This window comes from Mytilus edulis, chromosome 5, assembly GCF_963676685.1.
Source record: "Mytilus edulis chromosome 5, xbMytEdul2.2, whole genome shotgun sequence".
Lineage (NCBI taxonomy): Eukaryota > Metazoa > Mollusca > Bivalvia > Mytilida > Mytilidae > Mytilus > Mytilus edulis.
In genome coordinates, this window is record NC_092348.1 from 8581535 (window position 1) to 8606547 (window position 25013).

The 25013-nt window shown below is 32.2% G+C and overlaps 2 protein-coding genes across 4 annotated transcripts; one reads left to right on the forward strand and one right to left on the reverse strand.

Annotated features, from left to right (window-relative positions):
• Positions 1-1979: 1979 nt before the first annotated feature.
• LOC139522285 (toll-like receptor 6) lies at positions 1980-4018 on the reverse strand. The gene has a single exon (XM_071315835.1). The coding sequence runs from the start codon at positions 3923-3925 to the stop codon at positions 2177-2179; it is 1749 nt and encodes a 582-aa protein (XP_071171936.1). The 5' UTR covers positions 3926-4018; the 3' UTR covers positions 1980-2176.
• A 7089-nt stretch (positions 4019-11107) lies between these two features.
• LOC139522869 (uncharacterized) lies at positions 11108-21022 on the forward strand. 3 transcript variants are annotated; one of them, XM_071316482.1, is made up of 2 exons: positions 11108-11219; positions 11917-13633. In XM_071316482.1, the coding sequence occupies exon 2, from the start codon at positions 12059-12061 to the stop codon at positions 13457-13459; it is 1401 nt and encodes a 466-aa protein (XP_071172583.1). In that variant the 5' UTR covers positions 11108-11219; positions 11917-12058; the 3' UTR covers positions 13460-13633. The 3 variants fall into 3 exon arrangements, 2 of the variants coding, with proteins under 2 accessions (XP_071172583.1, XP_071172584.1); XR_011664506.1 differs by lacking the exon at positions 11917-13633 and adding an exon at positions 20246-21022 and having other exon boundaries at positions 11114-11219; XM_071316483.1 differs by having other exon boundaries at positions 11114-11219; positions 11944-13633.
• Positions 21023-25013: the final 3991 nt, after the last annotated feature.

Below are 25013 nucleotides of genomic sequence, written 5' to 3' on the forward strand. Positions count from 1 at the left end.
GTATTTTTTTGGATGAAATTTGACACCTGCTCTTCACCGTAAATTTAAACACGCTGAATATAAACACAGGTCACAACACTTGTTTTGTTAGAATTTGGTGCAGTTGGTCATGCCCAACTAACATAACTGATTAGAATTTAAAAACAAGGTCAAATTAAAACAATAACACATTTTAACAAGGTTAACATTTATGTCGACTGTTTAAAAGAAAGTTTTGGGCTATTTTGTTTGTTTTCAAAAATAAAAGATAACGAAAAAAAAAATCAGATAAATAATACTTGTGTACATCAATTTTAATAAAAGTTGCCTACTTCTTTTGCACATATCAACAAAATGCTGTTTTACTATTGAAATGATAAATAATACCAGAAGTATTATCTGGTACGCCGGATTAATGTTTCATCTACACGAGACACATTAGTTGTGCATGAATTAAAAACCAATTGAAGGTCAAATCAATAACTAAGTTAAGAAGCATTGAAACCCATAAGAAAAGAAACATTAATGTTCCTACGAATATTTCATTATATGCCCTGTAAATTTTCAGGAAATGAGTATATTAATTATAAACTCATTACATATGAAAGAGTTAAAAATGTGTACGTCAAACGAGTGTTTAGTCTACAAAAGACTCAGCAGTGACATTCGAATTAAAAACGATATTGAGTTAAAATACATAACGACATTGAAGGGCACTGAAGAAAAAAATATCAATTCAAATACAGCTTAAATGTAATAAAAAGTAAAAATCACAAAAATACTGAACTCCGAGGAAAACTCAAAATGGAAAGTCCTTAATCAAATGGCAAAATCAAATGATAAAACACATCAAATGAACGAACAACAACTGTCACATTCCTGACTTTGTATGGGCATTTTGAAATGTAGAAAATAGTGGATTGAACTTGGTTTTATAGCGCTTAACCTCTAACTTGTATGACAGTCGCATCAAATTAAAGATACGCGAAAGATACAAATTGGATATTCAAACTCATAAGTCTAAGACATCGTCACAAATGTCATGTCAACAACCGAAAAATGGATAAAAAAAATAGCAGTACACAAAATAACAAAATAGAAAACCAAAGATTGAGCAAAACGATCCCCATCAAGTACCGAAGGGGATCTCAGGTGTAACAGAATGATAAGAGGATCATTCTATACGTCATGTTGCTCCTGTAAATACAAACAATATGATAATTCTAAATCGGTTGGTCACATTCGAGGAAAGGTGAAAGTCACATTCGAGGAAAGGTGAACGGAATTGTGGTTACGATAATTTGAACATATTCGTCGTCATCTGTGAAACAGATATTCCATAACGGTTAACCAAATCGTAATTGTGTCCATCAATTTTCGAATGGATGATTTTAACAACGCAAATTTGACCTCTTTGTTCAAAATCTTCCCACGATAAGTGGAACATATCCGTTGTCCCTTGAGGTAAACATATATGTTCAAACACAAATTCACTCATTCAATTAAATAAATAAAGGCACCAGTAGTATACCGCTATTCGAAAGTCATAAATCGATATAGAGAAATAATACATGCATTATAAATAAAGGCAACAGTAGTATACCGCTGTTCGAAATTCATAAATCGATTGAGAAAAAAAACCAAATCGGGGTTACAAACTAAAACTGTGGGAAACGCATCAAATATAACAGGAAAACTACAACACAACAGAAACACAACCTTAAAATGTAACTCACACAGAAATGAACTTTAAATAACAATGTCAATTTTCATGACTTGGTACAGGTCATTTTAAGAAAAAAAATGTTGGGTTGAACCTGGTTGTGTGGCATGCCAAACCTACCGCTTTAATGGCAATGCTAAATATAACATTAAAAAGACAGGATTACATGACAGAATTACAATACAGATAAATGGGAGAAAAAATAGGATTGAGAAACACGTGAATAATAGCTAACACAAGGTATCAGGTTTAAAATTTAATACTCCAGACGCGCGCCTCGTCCACACAAGACCAACCAGTGACGTCCAGATAAGATCCTGGAATTAATCGCTTCTTTAGGCATTTATATAATTCATCAATCATATTGACAAACTTGATAACAAATCATTTATCTCTAAAACAACATATCTCATAGGTTTTCATAATGTTGCAGAATTAAACTCCACACACAATTATTGGTATAGCAACGATTTGTTAATCATTTTGTTTAGTGCTATGTCTAAATGATATTGCATATTTCAGTTTATCCCAAAATAAAACATCTTCCATTTTAAGATATGTTTGAGAATTGAGACAACTTTTCAAATCAGGATCAATATTATCTAAAGTTATATAACCCTTCAACACAATTATCAAATGACGACCTTTAGCATGTAGACTTTTCCTCAAAGCTGTTCGGAATTCCATCATGCACCATTCACTTTTTAAGAAATCATTGGTTATAAGTAAGATGGTGTGATAGCTGTTTTCAACACTGTAGAATATATTATCAGCTATAGTATTACCAACTATAAAATCTCTATGATGCAGACAGAGCCTGCATGCTCTCCCAGCTTCCTCTGACTCCAACTTGGGTAAAGCTGTATGTATAACCCAGTCAACATCCTTCTCGCTGTAGGCAATAAATGCATCATATTCTTTTTCATCGACTGTGACACTTCTGTGTTCACATGGACAGTTTATATTAAGTCGAGTAAACAAAATAACTTTGATCATATTCCTGAAATAGATTGTCAATAAAGTTATGATGACCAATGTTATTGTTATGATGCTCAAAACAACTACTTGAAAGTTTACAACTGTCTCCTTGTTACAGTTAAGATCTGTAGCGGACATATTTATCAGCTTACGTCCACGGACGTTCGAGGGTTTTGAACACTTTAGAGACCCAAGGTAATCATAAACTTTTGGCATAGTCTTTGAAGATAGATATGCCATTACTTCAAGTACTCCACAATCACATACGAACGGATTTTCACTGATGTCGACTTTAATAAATTCGTGAGTTGAAAATGAGTCTATCATACGTTTTGTTAGTGAAGTTATATTATTACGCCGTAAATCTATTGTTACGACTGATTTGTTTTTTGTTACAGCTAAACCGTAATCTGGTATCATAGGAAGGACTTGTATGTTATTATTGGAAAAGTCTATATATTCCATCACTGGGAAGCGTCGTTGCCATCCTTGCATTTTATAAAAAGTGTCAAACATCCCATTATTAGAAAAATTCAATATTTTGAGATTTTCTGCAACGTCGGTATAAACTATCTTATTGATGTCATTCTTTCTTAGATTCCCTTTTTGCCCACTTATTTCATAAACCTCAAGGTTGTTGTACAAACAGGCTCTCTTCTGTGTGTTAAAATAATGGTTATGTTGATTGAGTGCAGTGCTGAAGTCATACAACTTACAGTTTTTCTCCAAATCTTCAAATTTCACCTTTGTTCCCCTTCGAATAATGGAAAAAGCATTCTCCGGTCCACATTCTGCAGCTCTTGTTATAGCAGAGTTAGCTTTTGAAATTGAGTCATAAAATTCTCCAACCCTTTGACTAACAGTAACGTTGTCCATTTGAAGATATTTAATTGTGTCGGGAATGCTGTTTATCAACTGATTCTTGTAATCGGTCCTGTAATCTTTAATTCGACAGTCTTTGATGTAAATTTTATTTAGTTTGTCTGCTCTGAACGGCCATGGAAAGTATACTACACTATCTTCACAAGTGACGGATAAGTCAAATCTGATATTTGATGATATTTTATCTGTAAAATTTCTAAATTCTGATAACTTGATACTGAAGTCATCTTTAACAATACATACAATATCAAAGTCAGTATAACCAGTATGTGATATATTACATAGGCTACTCCAGTTCTCAAGGCTTTCAAACTCATTCATAACATAAGACAAATGTGTGAATGAATCTATGGAACTATTCATCTGCTGTTGTTTTATAACCAAATTGTTTCCCCTTTCGTTTGTAACGGTAACGATATTAAGTCCAAGTCCAAGTAAAGGAAAAATATTAAGAACAGTGACATAGTATCTCATTCTGAACTGTTTCCTTGTATTATATTTCATGGGGAACAGGATGTATCTAGATCCTTAAAAAATCAACTGGCCAAAAAATGCAAAACGACTTTATTTTCTTTCAGCAAATATAATGCTCTTAGTCTATTTCGTTTGTTTTCTTCATTTCAGAAGACATAAATAAGGATAATAATGTTGTGAACAAACTTGAAGTAATGATAAATAATAATGTTTACGGAACTGTGTATTATCATTTAGTAAAACATATAACACAGACAGTTGTAAAGAATTTCCGCAAACTACGTTTTTTTCTGAATTAATTATGATAAATAGGTAACATTTAATTAAAATCTGCAAAAACAAAAACAAAATCAAAACCATTACCCGTCTGCATTAAAACCTTCGCGGATACTTTATTTTCAAAATTGGAAAAAAACCCACATTGATTGCAAACAGTTTTAAAGAATATTTTTGTTTTTGATTTTGTGCCATATGGCACTGGGTCGATGCCACTGCTGGTGGAGTTTTAATTCCCCGAAGGTATCACCAGCCCAGTAGTCTGTGCTGACACGAATTATCATTGATATGGTCATTTTTTTAAATTAACTGTTTCCAAAACTTTTAAATTTTTGAAATACTAAGGCTTTTCTTCCTCAGTACAGGAATAGATTACCTTAGCTGTATTTGTCAAAACCTTTAGGAATTTTGGTCCTCAATGCTCTTCAACTTCGTACTTTATTTGGCCTTTTAAACAATTTTTGGATTCGAGCGTCACTGATGAGTCTTTTGTAGAAGAAATACGCGTAAGTACAAAATTTTAAACTGGTATCTATGGTGAATTTATTTAGAAAAAGAAAATTTTTGTTTACGTTCTGCATGAATATGTTTTTTGCTAGACAATTATATAATATTTTTTATCTGCACATCCACCTAGTCAGAAAAGCATTTAACAATGTAGTAACTTATGTTCTGTAATGTCAAAGAGAGACTGTTGCTCTATAGAAATCTTCCGTTTGCATAAAATAGCAAGGATTCGTCATTTCTTTTTCGAATTTGGGAACGACACTATAATATTTTTATGATTTACTAGCATTCTTTTTTTTTTTAACATTACCTGTTATGGATTGTATGTAAATATAAAAAAGATATGGTATGATTGCCAATGAGACAACTATCCACAAAAGACCAAAATAACACAGACATTAACAACTATAGGTCACCGTACGGCCTTCAACAATGAGCAAAGCCCATACCGCATAGTCAGCTATAATAGGCCCCGATAAGATAATGTAAAACCTGAATATAAATGTTTTAAACGATGTGTTGTACATTTTAAACTTTCAATCGAACTTAATACATAAATATCATTCGACAATCCCCCCCCCCCCCCCCCCCCCCCCAATTACGTTAAAAGAAGTGAAATTGAAAAATACCTATGTTTCGATGTTCATTTCTCGTAAAGTTATTTTGCAAAAGCAGACATAGAAGCGAATTTGCTCTCGAATCTTGTGATTAACGCTAGAAACAAGACCAGATGTGTTGAAACGGTCAACATTTCTTGATTGCATGCGTCACAAGCCATATATGCGATATAGACTTACTTTAATAATTGTGACTTAGGTAGAGAGTTGGCACTCATACCACATCTGCTTATGTTTATGAATAATGTTGTCACGTGATCCTCTCCTCCATCTTTCTAAAATGATAATATGTAAACAGAAGTGATCTGAGTTTGTATACTATGTTGATTCCATATATTCGTTGATCGTTGAATACTAAACTCATCATAGATACCAGAAATGAAAATTAGCATTTGCCCCAGACGCGCGTTTCGTCTACAAAAGACTCATCAATGACGCTCGAACAAAAGAAAACGAGAAAAGGCCAATTAAAGTACGAAGTTGAAGAGCATTGAGACCAATAATTTCTATTATTTGGCCTTTTAAACATTTTTTTATTCGAGCGTCACTGATGAGTCTTATGTAAACGAAACGCGCGTCTGGCGTAAATATAAAATTTTAATCCTGGTACTTATGATGAGTTTATCCTAAAAGTTAAGTAGTCCAGTCAAACTAACTTTGAACCTCAAACTAATTGCAACAGAAAATGTTTTAATTTTAATCTATAGCATTAAGCCCCAAATATACACAGAAAAAGTCCCATAAATTCTACCTTTAGGAAAACCAAAATCAGCATTTTCAATTTGTTATAGAAATTAACATTGGAAAGGGAGATAACTCTGTGAATTAGTATTTTTTGTCAGTTTTTGATTGCTTATCTTAAAATTCGTGTAAAGTATGATGCTTTGCTGGGGTTATGAGTTCGTATTTGGCTATATTATGTAATCTACTGCGCATGAAATGTACAAGAACCGAAGTGATATCGGTTTTTAAAATTTTTTTTGCACATTTTTCATCAAAGAAAAATGTATGGCTTTGTGACCATTTTCAAAAAATAGCATTAATACTTCGTATAAGTTATATTTGTAAATTATATTTCTTCAGCATCTACCTTGTTTAAAGAAACATTATTCAATTTGAGATTCTTTACATTGACATGCTGACAAATCTAATAAATGGTCAACTGATTTATTATGAAATCTATGTTGTAGCTTGATAAAAGATACGAAAACACATTTAGAGTTGTTTGTTACATTCTAAAGACGGGTTCAATATCAAGAATCAATGCATTCTGTTGAATAGAGACGGTAACGTTCTAATTTTGTATCAGATTTTATTGATATTTCTGCCTTTTTAAGAGAGCTTCAATGCAAATCTCCATAGGAATTATAAAATCATGATTTTTTAGTTTTCTCAAGTTTTTGTTGGACTTTTTTCTGTGTATATTTGGGGTATAATGCTAAAGGTTAAAACTTAAAAAGTTTCTGTTGCAATTACTTCAAGGTTGAGGTCAAATGTATGCTAGATTGACTGGACTTTTGCTAAATACAGCTAATAAAACATACCAAATATAGATTAACGATGTATTTATATCTTAATTTAGAAATTTAAATCGACACAAATGGGAGGAAATTAAACTTGAAATCGACAGAAATGGATCATCTTCATCTTCCCATTGTTATTATTTCATTTTTCACAGCAACATTCCTACAGCATTTGGACAGGGAAAAAGTGTAACAAATTAACATAGATGACTCCAATATTCGTAGATTGATTTTCTCCAAACCACGTTAGTTTCAGAATGACGGAAGGGGGCTAAGTTCGATTTAAAAAGAACATCATGCTTGTCATCCAAGAGTAACAATATTACAATTGGCAGATTTCAGTTACGTTGTTTACATATTGTACCAAAACTTCAGCTAGCCTGAATTCATTTACCTTAAACTTAACATTGTTGTTGGAATTTGAAAATATAACAAACCGTTCGATTTGGAAGAAGTTATGACGTGTCATAGTATAGAAGCGATATATAGAAGATAGAAGCACGAGTGAAAAGTTCATGTTTATTTTAAATGTATGTGAAACGCATGTTTGGGAATTTTTTTCAATGTTTTCGTTTTTTAAATGCTAAAATTCTTTAAATACTGCCTACTTTTTTAATGAGATTTACAAAAAAAAAAAAGGTTTCGTTGGTAGCATTTCGTTAAAAAAAACCAAAACAAAAAGTATCACATAATTAATCAATGACCTTAATCACAAACTATTGTCCCATGTCGGAAGACTATAATTCAGAGGTTGTCGTGTGTGTGTGTGTGTGTTACATATTTGTTTTTCTCTCATTTTTTGTACATAAATTAGGCGGTTAGTTTTCTTGTGTGAATTGTTTTACATTGTCATTTCGGGGTCTTTTATAGATGACTATGCGGTATAGGCTTTGCTCATTGTTGAAGGCCGTACGTTGACCTACCAGTGTTTATTTCTGAGTCATTTAGTCACTTGTGGAGAGTTGTCTTATTGACAGTTATACCACATCTTCTTTTTTATACTTTATTTAAGATAATATGTTTTCAAACATTAAATTTAAAACGACGTTTATTTATCTAAAATTCCAGTTGTTTACCCTGGGTAATTTCTATTACATGATCGAGGTCTCGGTGGCCGAGTGGTCTAAAAAGTAAAATCACAAAAAAAAGCGACCTCCGAGGAAAATTCAAAATGGAAAGTCCCTAATCGAATGGCAAAATCAAAAGCACAAATACATCAAACGAATGTATAACAACTGTCATATTCCAGAGCTATTACTGAAATCACTAGCCAGTCAACACTGAGTTGTGAGTTTGAACCATGCTCGTGCAGCTGCACTCGACTCCAATCTTAATTGAATAAGATTGTCAGTTTTCCTATCAAATGTTGGCGGTTTTCTAAACTTAAAAGTGTAGTTATAACACAAAAAGTAAAATAAAAAAACATTTCCCTTGTTATGTACCACAGATTGTACCACATACTTTAAAAGGTACACATGCCTGATCTCCAGCAAATTTTCTTTAATCATCAGATGACCTATATTTCACTCCATACATTTCACTTGCATCGCATTGACTCAGGTCTGTACATGACAGGTTATTCTGAAAGCAAACATAATCTTTTGAGCGCATATATTTTCATTTACAAGTACAACCAATTTAAAGAAGGTAGTCAGAAGACATTTGGCCCTAGAAAATACCGGTTCAAACCAACCTTATCAATCCATCTAAACTTTAGCGGAGATATAAGAAGTGGTTGAGGAAGTTGTGATGTCATCCATATACTCAAAGCAAATGTTGACAACGTTGAATCGCAAGGGAGCAGCTTGGCCAGACAAGCATCTTTTGTAGTTACAATTTTTGCACGTTATTTATAGGGATAACTGTTAACACTTTCGAATTTAATCGTATGATCATCAAGAAAACCCATAAGCTTTCTTGCAATCGAAAAAGATTCATCAACACCAAAATTTTGTAATTTAACTCAATCAGACAAAAAATCTCTGCACAACTGTTTTAAGACTTTGAAAAACTTTTGTTTTCACTTAAGTCAAACATTGGCTTCATATGTTAACTCACATCTTGAAATTGCATGCATGCATTGCAGGCAAGCATTGACAGACGATGAAATCAAAGAGTTTGTATAGTTCAATTATAAATATAAAGCATCCATGATCCTTTCTTATACTTCCAACCTGTCTACCGCAATACATGGCCTGCAAAATCATACGCATTTCGTTTTCGTGTCGTAAATGTCGACGCGGTCAATGACGAGAACCGTTTTTGCACAATTGCGTTTTACAATTTGAGGATGGAAAAAAGTTCCAGCTGTAAAATAGTTCATCATTGTTTCTTACTTAGTGGCCTTTGTTTGTTTTTGCGGTAGTAGACAATAGAACTCCCGAGAAACTAGAGTAATTCTTACATTTTTTTTGTGGAAGATAAACTTTTTCCAGTCCGAAAAGAAGCGACTTTCAATTTCTTGGTGTAAAGTTTGATCTACAATCACATTCGGCTACCTTGATTAATTTTTAAAAGATATATGTGTCAAAGGCAACAACACTAGAGATAGCTCTTAAAAACAGTAGAGCTGAGATTGGACGAACTCTACCCCCTCCCCAGGTCACCATATGTCATACCATCCTTAATAAAACAAAAATATGCAGTTTATCAAACTCGGAAAGAGTGGAATTATGATGTTTGTTTCTTGAGCTGAAATTTTTATCAGTTTCAATTTTTCTGATGCACTAAATGCTTAACCCATTACAATTATCGGGAAGTAATTACTACCACTTGAAAGAAAAAAGTTAAGTTTGTGTCTGTATTTGCAAGAGAAAAAAAACAAATGCTTCACAATAGATCTGTCAGAACTTGCAAATCTATAAATTAGATGCAAATAATAAAATACTTAATTAAAATCCTGACAGATTATTATAACTTGAATAAAATAATATACATGGCATGAAAACATGTTATTTCAAATTTACCCGTTTTAGAAAAAAGTGACCAAACAAACTTCTTTTGTGATCTTTTATTGACACGAGGCTGACGTCATACAGGAACTTCTTAGGAAGACAAAAAAAAGTTAGCAGTATCCTTTAGCTTTACTTTCCGCCACATATCTAATGTTTTCTTATATTAACTAATTCAAAATGCAGTTACTATCTATGTTGAACACATCTATCTCACCGAACTTGAGATAAAGAATACATCACATACAGTTAAGTCTGACTCATATATTAAATCAAATATAAATATTAGCTTATGACAATAGAGATTATTGCAGCTTCTTAATTGTGACCTTTACATTTTTATGTAGCAATATTCCAGCATCGCTTTCAAATGGATTATGTATCTCCCAGTTGATATGATACTCTAGGGCTTATATTTCATGTCATGATTTCCTTGGTAGAGTGTTGCTACTATTATGGAAGCCACAACACCACGAGTTCAAACTGGTGAAATTGATATCATACCTTGGCAAATTTTACGGACACCATCACAATTTGGTTGACCGTTACTGAATATCCATTTCACAGATGAAAGCGGATATGTAACTATTGTCGTAAATATCGTCCACATTTCCCGAACGTGACCTTCCGAATTAGACTTATTATCGGGTTTTTACAAACAAAACAACACTACAAGTGCTACATGTTGAACAGATCTACCACATAACCTAAGATCAATCCTAGCATTTGGTCAGGTTTGTGTTACTCATTCTTTAGTTATCTATGTTGTGTTTTGTGTACAATTGTTTGACTGTTGGTTTATTCGTTTTTAGCCATGGCGTTGTCAGCTTAGTTTTAAAGTCTCTTTGGTCATCATTCTTTGTTTAGTTAAGACCTTTTTAGCCGGATGTTATTTTTGGGACGTTTTAGACGACTTTTATAACATTTTAAAACTTCTGTCACCGTACAGCATACATTGATATTTACAAAGAAATATTATCCGTTTTGTTAATTATTTTGTTTATTCTTGTGTTTTCATTTTTAGAAGATGAATTGCTTTCTGATAGTGTTCGATCGTTTGTTACCATATAATGTTAACAATACGTGAATATTTCTTTTAAAAAATACAAGTAATTCTCAGACAAATGAACTATTATATAATATGATTTATAACACGTGTGTTTTCCCGGATTTTGATACAGATGATTCTAAGAATTGTAACAAAATACGTATAATTAATCTAGCTGCGTGTTTATTTGAATGTAAATATTGTAGGAATGAAAAGTTTACCTGCTAGTTCGTTTGATTCAACGGTCATAATTTCAACATGGTGAGTATACTTAGTTTAGTTGATGGTTTATTTGATGATATTGTTTACGTACGTACTTAGATTTAATACATGTTCTGAACACATATTTAAAACTATATAAAACTATATAAATGAATGTATGGTAATTTAGCTGTGATGATTTAAAGTGAATAATAACTTGTAATATTGAATATATCACTTTCCGACCAAATAATTCAGTGATTCACGAAGCCAAAATATTCAGGAATCCGAAACAATAAACACATATAGCAGAGTTGAAGCTACCAAAAAGTTTACAAAATTATAACGATTTAAATCATTGAGCACACGATTTAATCAAAAGCAGAGAATTTTTATTGGAGTTCATTACTTTTGTTTTTTTTATAAATTTAAATTGCGAGAATTAAAATTTTATAAGTTAACAGTGTATAATATCATCCTCAAATGGTGTCTTTAAGACGTTTGGTATAAATTTACCGATTGTTTTATCAACAATAGCAGATTCTGCTCTGTATTTGTCATGTTTGTGCAGTATGGCATTGAAATAGCTAGGGGTATCCCCATAAATTTTATTACGTAGCCATGTACAAGAAAGAACGAAATATCCGTCTCTGTATAACCCTGTTTTGCTAAACTAAGGAAATACCAAAGAACTTAATTTAAATAGTCGAGGAAATAAAAACAAACATTGTGTTAACATGAATATTCAAACTTGCAGATGTTTTCTTTATTTGTCCTGTAACAGTTAGATTTAATCCAGGTGCTCTCCTAACAGTGCGAAGAAAACCACAACGGTTCCTGAACTCAGTAACATAACAGATACAGATACAGAAGTAGTTTTAATCATAGATTAGGCCATTATGGGGTTTTGTTCGTATCAATCATTCCGATTTTGTGTTGATCTCCTACTGTTTTTATTATTTGCTAATCATGTGACGACTGAAAACAAAAACAAGATTCAATCAGCAAAGAAATTATCTAAACTGTCAGGGTATGTAACCATGGTAACGGATAATAATACGTTTTCTATCTTACAACCATGGCAACAGTTTTGTAAGGTAAATGAGTTACAAAAACAAAACAAACCCGGTGAATACTATATCGAGATTATTTGCAATATCAACAACAATGTTTTAAACTTTCTCGATTTTCGACGCTTCACATCCAGAATTAAAGCAGATATGTTATTTTCCGTTGACATAACGTGTGGACAGAATGGAAGCATTTTCTTTCCATACCCGGGCCGAGCACGTCTCCTCCATTCATTACGAATATCAAACTGTGTTTTGAATGGATTTACATCAGAAGCAACATCGGATGATATTGATACAATACCTGATCGTATAAAATATTTCACTTTGGTCAATTCCGTGATATATATGACTCAAAATGATTTTCAACAGTTTCAAGGAGCAAAACATTTGAATCAAGCTTTTCAGTGTGGTAATGTAAACGCTGTAAAAATAATTGAAAACAATATATCTTGCTGGATTGGTAATATGAATAAACGTTCACGATTAGAAACCTTTCAAGCGCGACCTAATTTCCGTGATCGCACCTGCACCTATAAATATCTTCGACATCTCCATAAAAGTTTTTCAATGATACAACCGTTTACTCGGCAGATTGATAAATCTATGTATCCGAACATTGAAACGCTTAACTTTAGTGCAGCTAATATGATAGAAACACCAAAACATTTACAGGAATGGAGGCTAGGAGCAAAGGATTTGAAATATTTAGATCTTAGTCACAACTTAATAGAAGATGTTTTTCCTATAATATGTCATGATAAATACAAAGGTGATAGCCCTCAAGGATTTGTAGATTTACGTTATAATAACATATCATCACTCACACAATACGGAATAAGAACATGCTTACGTGGTATTTGTCATAAACTAACGGTTGATATACGAAATAATCCGTTTATGTGTGATTGTGGTGTAAAGTACTTTCAAGACATTTTCCAATATATAGACAATCGAATGGCATCATCTTATTATGATGTGAGAGAAAATAATTTCTCTCGTTATAAATATCTGTATGGTCTTAAATGCTACAATCCACCTTCACTGCGAGGAAGAATAATTTCTAAATTATCACTTAGTGAAATCGGGTGCAAGCCTAAATTACAAACAGTAACAAATGTTTCATCAGGGCCAATTATAGCAGTGATGCTTGTTAGCTTTTTTCTTTGCGTGTGTCTGTTTGTTGGTATCAGATATAGAGAACAAATTGCTGTAAGTTGTAGTAAGTAGTAGTTCGTACTGTCGACCATGCTATAATTTCACGGTTTCTAAGAATGACAATGTGAATGCAATTAACTATACTGATATGACTTTTTAAATGTTTATGTTAATGATTGGAGTCCTGAGCTTTCAACCTTCACAATCACATCAGTTACTGTAATAATAAAACCATCGATACTCACTGTTTTAACTGTATATTCAATCTAATATTTATACCGCATAGCCAACAATGGTCTCATATAGTTTAGACTGAAGTTTATCATCTCGGACATAATCCTTGATATGATTTCACTATTCGACTGTAAAACACCAACCAAAGACCAATTCAATATAAAACATGTAAGCATATTCTTAATTCTATGGAGATGTTGTATACCGATCCTGGAACTGAGATACGACCCAGGTAAACGTATCGATCCTTTTAGTCAACGTATTCTAAAAGTTTACCAAATCAACACTGTTCTTGGTAATGCATTAAGAGGTTGTCAAAAAGGTTTTCGAGGTACAGCAAAACATAGCATCAGTGGAATGGTATTTTTATTCAACCTATTTTACTACATGACAGACACTTTATAGTCAGATGATAGTTATCAAAAGTATCAGGCTTATCATTTAATACGCCAGGCGCGCTTTTCGTCTACATAAGACTCATCAGTGACGCTCAGATCAAATATGAAATATGCTGCAAATAATTCATGTATTGAGCAGATACTCTCACATTTAATAAAGCGTAAAAACGAACATACGTCTACGTGAAGGGAACATAAGACATTCACATGTGTTGGTCAAATGAAATAAAGAAACATGCTTCTGCATATTCCCCATTATGTAGTAACTTGAATGATTTTCGTCTACTTTAGGACAACAGTAAAAATGACACTAGCTATCAAGCAGTCAAAGTGTAACGAAGTATAGCTCAACAAATTGCTCAGTAATTCTCCTTTGCCACTTAGTTCATTTAACTTTTTACTATTCATTTATCTGCACTATGATTCATATTACAGCTTTAAGATATATGATTGAAAAAACTGGACAATTAAGGTTAAAAAAAAAACAATTTGGGGGGGGAGACTTTTTGTTATTTTTCAAAATAAGAAATGCTTATTCACATAAAACAGCATCAAGCACAACGTATAAAATAACTAAATATAAATCAATTCATAAGGATGTAACAAATCCTGCATCTGATAATTGTCAACTCTGATATATAGTATATAGCAACCTTTTGTGCAGGTGTTGAAAAAACGAGTTTTTTTTCTATAATTATGTAATATTGTAAATGAACAGCAACCCTTTTTAAAGGAAATCCTGATAAGAAACGTGAGTTATGAAATATGGGTATCAAAAAGATGAAACATTTATTATAAATATACGTTGCATGTCAAACATTTATCAAAAGTTGTAAACAAGGAACAAGCGTAAGGAACTAAAAATGCCGGGGAATTAATTCAAAGTGACAAAGATAAATTTAACATGTGCATTTCCTACAGACTTGAAACTTTGCAACTGAAATAATGTAAAAGTTAATAGTTTTTTTAAGTTATTCGTCGCTTATTTTGGACAATAAGTGTCAACACGTATTATATGATGTCACATTTTACATGTATCTTATACATGCGGTTTACATTGAATGTAGAAAAGGTTTCATATTTTTAACATGATCTTTTGTACTTCTTTTTCATAAAAATACTATAAATTAAATTTTTCAAGATGAATTTATTTACTTGCATTTTTCTAGTTTAGATTTAAGGCGAAAACAAATTAAAGCAACCCAAAAATATCAAAACTTAAAACCAATAAAGTTAGACTATCGAAAAAATAAAAGGCGGTTAACTTCAAATGCAATAATAAAAATATCGATTGCATTTTTAGCAGTTTAATACGGTTATATGGTATTAATTGGAAATGAATAAGAAAAATAATAAAACCTATTTCGAAAATTCGACATCTGCTCTCCATCGTGAATGTAAACACGCTTAATATCACCATCACACTTGTTTTGTTTTGATTTGGTGCAGTGGGTCATGACTTAGTTACATAACTGAAGATGAATTAAAATCAAGGCCAAATTAAAACAATTACATATTGCTTGGAGTTATAAACATTAACTTCGACTGTAACATAAGGCTATTAAACGACTCAGATAAAAAAAAAAAGTTGACTTCTTTTTTTTCACATCTGAACTAAATGTTGTGTTTGCTTTTTATTACATTAAATTTTTTCATGGTGTACAATAACTGCTTATATTTCGAAATGATCGATTCATGTGAACATAATTAAAGCTAAAGGAAATCTATTGACACGATTTATTTGAGTATTGTGCTGGTTTAGTTCACTACGATTCAGTACAGTGGCAACAGTTGTTATATATATAATACTACGTACATTTAACAAGATTAACAGTTTTTCAAAAAAGTTTTATCCACTCAGTAATCAGTGCATCGGTTCTGACATGATTTATTCAAAAATTTCTTAAATTAATTGATTTCAAAATAATCAGAAACTAAGGTTTGCACTCCCCGATGCAAAGTTGACCTTGCTTTTCATTCGTTTGATGTGTTTGCACTTTTGCCTTTGACATTTAATTAGGGTCTATCTGTTTTGATAATTCCTCGGACTTAGGTATTTTTTTTATTTACTTTTTCGAAAGATTGTGCTATCTTATGCAGTCAGGAATCTACTTCGTCAAAATTATCTCCCCATTACGCCAGTTAATTTTCACAATCGTAGAAATGGAAGCCATTGTAGGGATGACGCGCTGCCAATTTTGCTCTTGGAAACCGATAAATTTATCCGCATAGCACCATTACGATCCTTATATGTCAGTTATATTATAAAAGACAAATATATCTACTTGCTAATGAGCATCAATTAATGATCTTGTCTGCATTGATTCAATTTTAAACTATTGTCTAATCGGTTGTCAGGTGGAATTTTTTTAATTTCTTAAACATTTAAAAAAACTCTAATTAAATATTTCGTGGAAGGGCAGACTAGATTTTTTTAGTGGTTGAAGACTATAAACCTTAGTTATCACACACAAACAATTGATTTTTTTCGAAGATATGCATTTTCATCATCCAACTTGAAAGACTGTCGTCAAGTACTTTTAGTAAAAAAAAAATAGCTATTCGAACACACCTACTCTGTTTTTATGATTCATTAGATAGGTATTTCACGTGACCCATATATTTCATCTTTTAGTACTGTGATTTTTTTCTGTTATAAAGTCAACCTGTAGCTTTAATATATAAAAATATAAGAATCTGAAGCGAGATGATGTATCAAATATTCTTGCTTTGTACGTTTTCAAGACAAAATATTCAACTCAAACACACCCTAACATAAAAAGGTGCACTCGATTTTCTCTTTTCGATACAATTGTTACCCATTTTTTAGAATTTTTTCTTGAGTCACATAATGGAGGGGCAGAAACGAAAATTACTGAACTAATAGATTAATATGTTTTCCGTCCGTGGTAATTTTTTCCAAAAAAAATCGGAGGTTATGCATTTTCTACATCCAACTTGATAGATACACATGTCTTTGACTTGATATCTAATTGTTCTGCTTAACTATGTAATAGAGCAATAGAAACCTTATGCAAATGGTGTTTTTGAAATAGAACACTTCGTAATTGAGAAGAAAATTGTCATTTTATTTGTTTCAATTAACTTTCAAATTTTTTGTTACTATAGTAAACATTACAGTAAGAATTTATCGCCTTCTCTAACAAAGAGCTTCGATTCTTTTGTTCTGTTTCAACCGGGTTTCCGCCTGTATGTAGCTTTTGGCAATAATGCTCATCGCGTGTTCAAATTATCTTACATCCGTAGGTAGTAAATGATAGGGTGTGAGCGCAATAAACACAATAGTCTAAAAAAAATGACCCAAAAAAACACACAACAATTATAAAACTAAAGTTTGATCAACACTAACCGAAACAGGAATTGGAGGTGAACTCGTATGCTCCAGAATGGTAGGCCTTTCCTGTTCCACCAGTAAAACTGCAGTATTACTGTTGTCAAAATACATTGATGAGTCTTATATGGTGGTAAGTTTTTAATTTGTTTAGTAGTTATCGTTATGAAATACGTATAAACTACGTATGTGTGATTATAAAACAAATAATTCCTTTCTGTGTAGCATCATTACAGCAGCGCCTGCATATGGAGTATATATATCCCAGTTAACACAATGTTCCAGGGCTTTTTTGTCTAATCTTATTTCCTCGATATGAGGTTGTTGCTCACAAGGAAGCTATAAAACCAAGAGTTCAAACTTGTGAAATTTAAATCATTCCTTTCTTGAGCGTTGTAGAAGACCTGTTTCACAGATGACGGTATGTTAATTGTCGTAACCATAATCCCGTCCTCTTTTCCCCAAATGTGACCTTCTTATCATCGTGCTTGTGTTTTGTCATTTGATTTTGCCATTTGATTAGGGACTTTCCGTTTTGAATTTTCCTCGGAATTTAGTATTTTTTTAATTTTACTTGTTAATCGAAATATTGAAATAGCATGCATATTTACTATAAGCCATGATAATTTTCTGTATAATTTTCTACAGCTTTTAAAGTTCACTGTATAATATTGGTGATAAAATATTTATTAAAGCATTTAATTTGCTTTTATTTTCTATTAAAAGTTAGGCATTCCGATGATTTGTTTTGGAGGACACTTAACTAAGTCATGACCCACTGCACCAAATTTCTGACAAAGTCACTGCAATAAACAGTCTTCTATAAGCTGTGTTTAAATTTTGTGAAATACATACTAAACGTTGACGTTACGCAATAAAAGGTTTGATACATTGAAACCCACCTTAACATTATGGTATCTTTCTCTTAGGAACAAGCATTCACTTTTATAAAAGTATTCTTGTTTTATCAACTGGATGATCAAGTTAACAAATTGTATAAACCATTCCATACATTAAACCAATATTTCAAATGAACGAGTGAATGTATGAGATATATATGAGTAAGACATCAGCAAGCAACAATTGACTAACAAATATTGCTACAAAACAACTTTAAACAAATACGATGTACTATGAGTACATGGTGTTTAACCGTTCAAAGAGGGCTTGGTGTTGTGGATAATCAATCTTCTCCTAACGATAAAATAAAAGTGCTGTTCCAGCAAAACAATCTGCAAACACTATAGTTATTTGAATAGCCTAACAAAAAAATTAACAGCAAATCTGAGAATATATTTTACACCAACCAACAAATTTGTAAGTATTATTTCATTATTCTACTTCAATCACGAAAGAGAAGATTTTAAAAATAACAAACCTGTTTTCTCTTTCATCTTTGTTTTTACATACAAAAGGATAAATGTCTTTTCCGCATATCGCTAACCACAAACTTCACAAAAAATTAAAGAACGATACATTACATAGTCGACTATATATATATCCAAAATTATCACAACGGTTTTGTTTTACGTAATAGGTAGTCGCCATCAATTTAAAATGCAGTATAAGTGTTTATCACATTTTGGCTCTGTTTTTTGTAGATTCAATTCGAAATTTTCAATCACAATCAGCATAATGTTGCATTAATAAAAAGTCTACACTAACACACTGTTCATGTGCCTCAATTAAAGGCAAGACTAAATCCCATTTGTCAATGCTCTTCTGAAAAAGGGATCGTATATACAAGCTTCTAGTGTGTCTTATTATGAAGTGTTTACAATTAGAGACGATATCACCAAGGTGCTTGACTTCTTTACATCGCCGTTGTGTTTATTCGAAATTGTTGAAATTAAAGAGCAGTCGATATTCAAATGGATGGGAATTTTGAATCTCTTCTGGTCAGCCTGTTTATGTATTCATATGAAGCATACAATCTTCATTCATTACGATTTTCGACTTCGAAATTGCGTTGTGACACGGCCGTTTTTCTAACAATAGTTTTCGTGGATTAGGTCACTGCGTACAAAACAATTTATGCGAATTAGAGTATGGGAAGACAATAAATTCTATATATGTACATTTTAAAGATTTGAAAATACAAAGGATTTGTTATAATAGAAAGTCTATGTTCACTTTCTTTACAGTAAATCTTGTCAATCCGAGTAATAAAACCATATCAAGACCTTTGTTAATCTGAATAATTATAACCTTAAAGATATATTAATATGAAGCAGCACATCCCCTACTTATAACCCTAAAAAACTGCCATTTAAGATAATCTGAATACCGTTCTTTAATTGGTTAAAAGATAAAGTGATAATTAACATCTATCGTCATAAAATTCTTTGTAAATAGAATGACGATATGACAATTTCCAAAAGGATAATTTCAACTTCACCAATTAGAACGCTTGCAGCGGCACCAGCATATGGAGTATATGTGTCTCAATTGATACATTACCCTAGAGCTAGCTCAAAGAACGTTGATTTTGTTGAACGTTGAATACTGCTTTCTCAAAAGTTGCTAAGACAGGGCTATGAATCAATCAAATTAAGGTCATCCCTCAAGAAATTTTACGGTCGCCATCATGAGCTGATTGGCCATTATGACAAAAGTGTGTCAGATATCATATCTGATATTCTTCCTCAGTCATTATAACCTTCCATCATTATCGAACTGAACAAAGAAATAACACGACGTGCGTATACGGTGCAGGAAATGCTTAACATTCCGGAGCACCTGATTTCACTCCCGGTTTTTAGTGGAGTTCGTGTTGTTTCTTATTCATTATTTATAACTGTTGATGTAAATGTCCCTTTGGTTTGTGAGTCTTTGTTTACTCTTTGGTTTTGATTGTTTTTGTCTCTCTTGTAGGCAGCAACCCTCTATCGTGGAAATTACTATAGGAAATGCAAGCTATGAAATCAACTGAGAAATAAATACCCCATATGCATACTGTGGATTCATTATTATTCATTGGATACCGATTATCGAGGGTTTCGTTGGTACAGGTTACCACGAATTTCAAATGTTCAACGAATTACATATTTTCAATAGGTTCTGTATACAGAGATTGGCAAAACCACAAAATCAAATATTCACGGAATTGCAATTTTCAGCCATTCACGAAAATTGCTTCGTTAGGTCACATTCCGAAAAGAGGACGGGATTGTAGTAACGACATGAGAACATGTTCGTTATCATCTGTGAAACGAATATTTTATAACGGTCAACCAACACAAAAAAAATTGATGAGTTCACCGCTTGGAACTCTTGGTTTAATAGCAATCCTCTATGAAGGAAATCATGATAGGAAATACAAAGCCTGAAAGGTCGTATCAACGAGGAGTTGATATATACTCCGTGTGTAGGAACTGCTAGACTGATGCTACATAGACATGGAAAGTTCACAATTGGAAAGCTGACATCATCTCGTTTGTCGTAATTATTTACTTTTCAACCGACCCTCATTAGCAGTTGATTAAGATGTGAGTCAAGATATGGCCTAACCGTATCTGTTGTATCCTTTATCCCAAGTTCGATGAGATAGAGATAGATGCGTTCAACAAAGTCAACATATTTTTGATTATTTAGTGAGAGAACATCACTTAATTAAATCGGGAATTAATCGTCTTAGATGTGTCACATAATTTATCAATTAAATTTACGAAATAAATAACAAACTATTTTATTGTAAAACAACACGTCTCTTAGGTTATCATTTTTAGCCATGGCGTTGTCAGTTAATAAATCCATCATAGTCTTTCTCTACGTTAATGTCATTTCTGAATTCACATGGACAGTTGATATTGAGTCGCGTAAATAAAATAACATTGATCAAATTTCTGAAATAGATTGTCAACAAAGTTATAACGAACAATGTAATTGTTATGATGCCCATAACGAAGACTGGAAAATGGATGACAGTTTCCTTGTTGCAGTTTAGTTCTGTTGGAGACAGACTGATGAATTGTCGTCCACGGACGTTTGAGGGATTTTCACACTCAAGCGACTCTAGGTAATCATAAGCTTTTGGCATTGTCTTTGAAGATAAATATTCCATTACTTCAATTATTCCACAGACACAAAAGAACGGATTTTCAGTGATATCGACTTTAACAAATGCGTATGTAAAGAACGAGTCTATCTTACCTTTTGTTAATGAATTGATTTTATAACGCCGTAAATCTATTATAACAACTAATTTTGTATTTTTCGATTTTAATCCGTTATCTAGTATTATTGGGAGGACTGTTATGTTGTTATCGGAAAAGTCTATATATTCCATTTCTGGGAATCGTAGTCGCCATCTTTGTAGTTTATAAAAAGAGTCAAATATACCATTACCAGAAAAATTCAAAATTTTAATATTTTTTGCAACATCTGTATGAAGAATCTTATTAACATATTTGTTTTTAAATCCTGCATTCCACTTATTTCAAAAACCTCAAGGTTATTGTACAAACAGGTTCTCTTCTGGGTGTTAAACAAATGATTATACTGCTCGAGTGCAGTGCTTAAATTAAATAAGTAATAGGTGTGCATATCTTCAAAAAAAATCTGTATTCTTCTCCTGATAATGGAAAAAGCATTTTCCGGTCCGCATTCTGCAGCTCTTGCTATAGACGATTTAGCTTTTGGTTTTGAGTCATAGTTTTCTCCAAGCCTTTGAATAATTGTAACGTTGTCCATATATAGATATTTTATTGTGTCGGGAATTCTTTCTATCAATGGATTATTGTAATCGGATTTGTAATCCTTACTTTTGCAGCCTTTAATATCAATTTTATTTATTTTGTCTGCTCTTTACAAGTGACGGATAAGTCAAATCTGATATTTGATGATACTTGATTGGTAAAATTTCTAAATTCAGATAAATTTATAATGGAATTACATTTAATGATAAACACAATGTTAAAGTATGTATGACCAGTTTGCTATATATTACATTGGATACTCCAGTTCTCAAGGCTTTCAAACTCATTCGTAACGTAAGTAAAATTGGCAATTGTATCCACTGAATCAATCATCTGAGGTTGTGATGCTACCAAATCATTATTCTTTACTTTTTTTTAACTTTAAAGATATCTAATGCAAGTTCAAGCAAAGTATAAATATAAAGAAACGTGAGATAGTTTTTCATTCTGAACTGTTTCCTGGAAAAATATTTTATAGTATACCGGATGATCTAGATCCTTATAAAATCAACAGAACTTGAAAAGCAAAACAAATCTTATTTTGTTCAGCAAACATAATGCTCATAGTTAATTTCGTTTGTTTTCTACATAACTGATACATAAAGTATATAAATAACAAAGAAAACAAACTTTAATGAAACGTTTACGGAACTATGTACTATCATTTACTAAGACATAATACACAACAAATCGTAAATGTTTTCCGCAATATAAGTTTTATCTGGAGTAATTATGATAAATAGGTGACATCTAAAATAACACTTCATAACATAACTAAACAGGCTGTGTTGAACCTTTACGGATACTAGATTCTAAAAGAGCATCTTCCCTTGCATAGCAGAGAAAACATTTATTTCGTCACTAAATTACTAAATTGCAGCTTTATTTGCACTAGCGCCATACGGTATTTCGTTGCTCGCTAATTTATGGTTACGTTCTATATAAATATCTTTTACTAGACAATTATATAATGTATTTTTCATCTGCATACCCAGTCAACCAGAGAAGAACTTAAAATTGCGGTAACATATTTTCTGCAATTTCAATAAATGAAGCTTGAAGCCCAGATTTGTCTCCAGTTTTCATTGATTTTAAATTATTTCGTATCATCCTGAGATGCTATAAGAAACACATTAGCAGGTTTGCAGAATACTCTACAAAAACAAAGAATGCACACGCTGAAATGTCTCGCCTTATTTACTAATCATTGATATTATGTTGATAGTCCTAAATATAATTGACCATTAACCAAGAAAACTAAACAGTGATCAATGAACCATGAAAATGAGGTCAAGGTCAGATGAACCATGCCAGGTAGACATGTACAGCTAACAATTCTTCCATGCAACAAATATAGTTGACTTATTGATTATAAATTAAGAAAAACAGACCAAAACACAAATACTTAACACTGTGCAATGAACCGTGAAAATGAGGTCAAGATCAAATAAAACCTGTGCGACTGACATATAGTTCATACAATATTTCCATACACCAAATATAGTTGACCTATTGCATATAGTATTTGAAAAAAAATGAAACCAAAACTCAAAAATTTAACTATAACCACTGAACCATGAAAATGAGATCAAGGTCAGATGACACCTGTCAGTTTAGTGGGAGATATTAGCAGGCAAAATCGAGGGAATTGTGCAAATGATGATACAAGCATGAAAATTACCACAAAGCATCATTATTATATACTTTTTAAGAAACAACTGCTGGCCATAAAAAAAAATCATTTTTTCAAGATGGCCACGACCTTTTTCTAAAATGGCTGTTTTTACAGTTTGAAAATACTATTTTTTTCTTGAAAACTTTTCTTTGACCTTCTTTTAGTGAATTTAAACAGCTATCAAGTTTGGTAGCTACCTTCCTTTCATGTGAAAAATTTACTAGAAAGAATTTTTCACATATCCCGGGTTTACGCATGCGCGAAAATGTAACAAAATTCATTCAAAATATTTGGACCATTTACTATCAAATTAGTGTTTGGGGATTTTCAATGATCTTATGATTTAGTTTGATAACATTTTTCAAGGTTATGATACACATGATTTAACAATTTCGCATGCGCAAACTATGTATAGACATAAAGAGCGATTTTTATGCAATACCAGGCAGGGCACACTGGTATAAATCGTAGTTCATCTCATTTATCTAAAAATCGAGGCCCTTGTAGAGCTGTTCAAGTAAGTGTAACATCTATGATGCCACTGTTTAAAAACAAACCCATTCAGTTGCAATGATCAGGTATTCGATGGATAAGCCGAAAATTGTGGTTAATACGGGAGAAACATCAATAGTAACGAAGAAATGACTTGTAAAATTCTGGGTAATATATTACGTAATATTGGATGGACATGTGTCCTCAGTTAAACCAATATTGCAACACCTAGAACGGCAGATTCTTTGTATGTATTTTCAAATGTACCTACATTTGTAGGACTAGACACGCGCATCAGATAACTGTATGTGTTTTGCTTGAATTGTATCGGCTTAAGAAAGCTAAACACAGAAATTATAATCATGTCATGACTCTGTGACGTTTAATGATTTGATAGACTGGTGTAAGGAAATATAGTCATCTAGATCACAGTTTAATTCCTGGCGTTCAATTATAAAATAAGAACTTCTTGTGAATTTGGTAGTATGCTCATTTCATGAGTCAGATTTTGTACAAACAGTCCATATGAAGCATGATGGATGCCGTATTTATCTAGGTCTTGATCATGTAAATTATTCTCGATCGTTACCGACCTTCTCCGAGATATGGCATCCTTTGATTGATTTTGAAAATGATAATTTCACTGTACGTAAGACCAGCAGATATTTTTCTTATAGCACAATTGATCAGACAAAAAACAGAATAATGCAATTGTGAAGGGCGATACTGTTGTCATAGGGTTAACCGAAGATCCCTTTTAGACATATGGATGGTAGCT

What these genes read in the sequence shown, in the direction of transcription:
- LOC139522285 (XM_071315835.1), bottom strand. Translation starts at nt 3,925, where the DNA reads ATGAATAGTTCCATAGATTCATTCACACATTTGTCTTATGTTATGAAT.
- LOC139522869 (XM_071316482.1), top strand. Translation starts at nt 12,059, where the DNA reads ATGGGGTTTTGTTCGTATCAATCATTCCGATTTTGTGTTGATCTCCTA.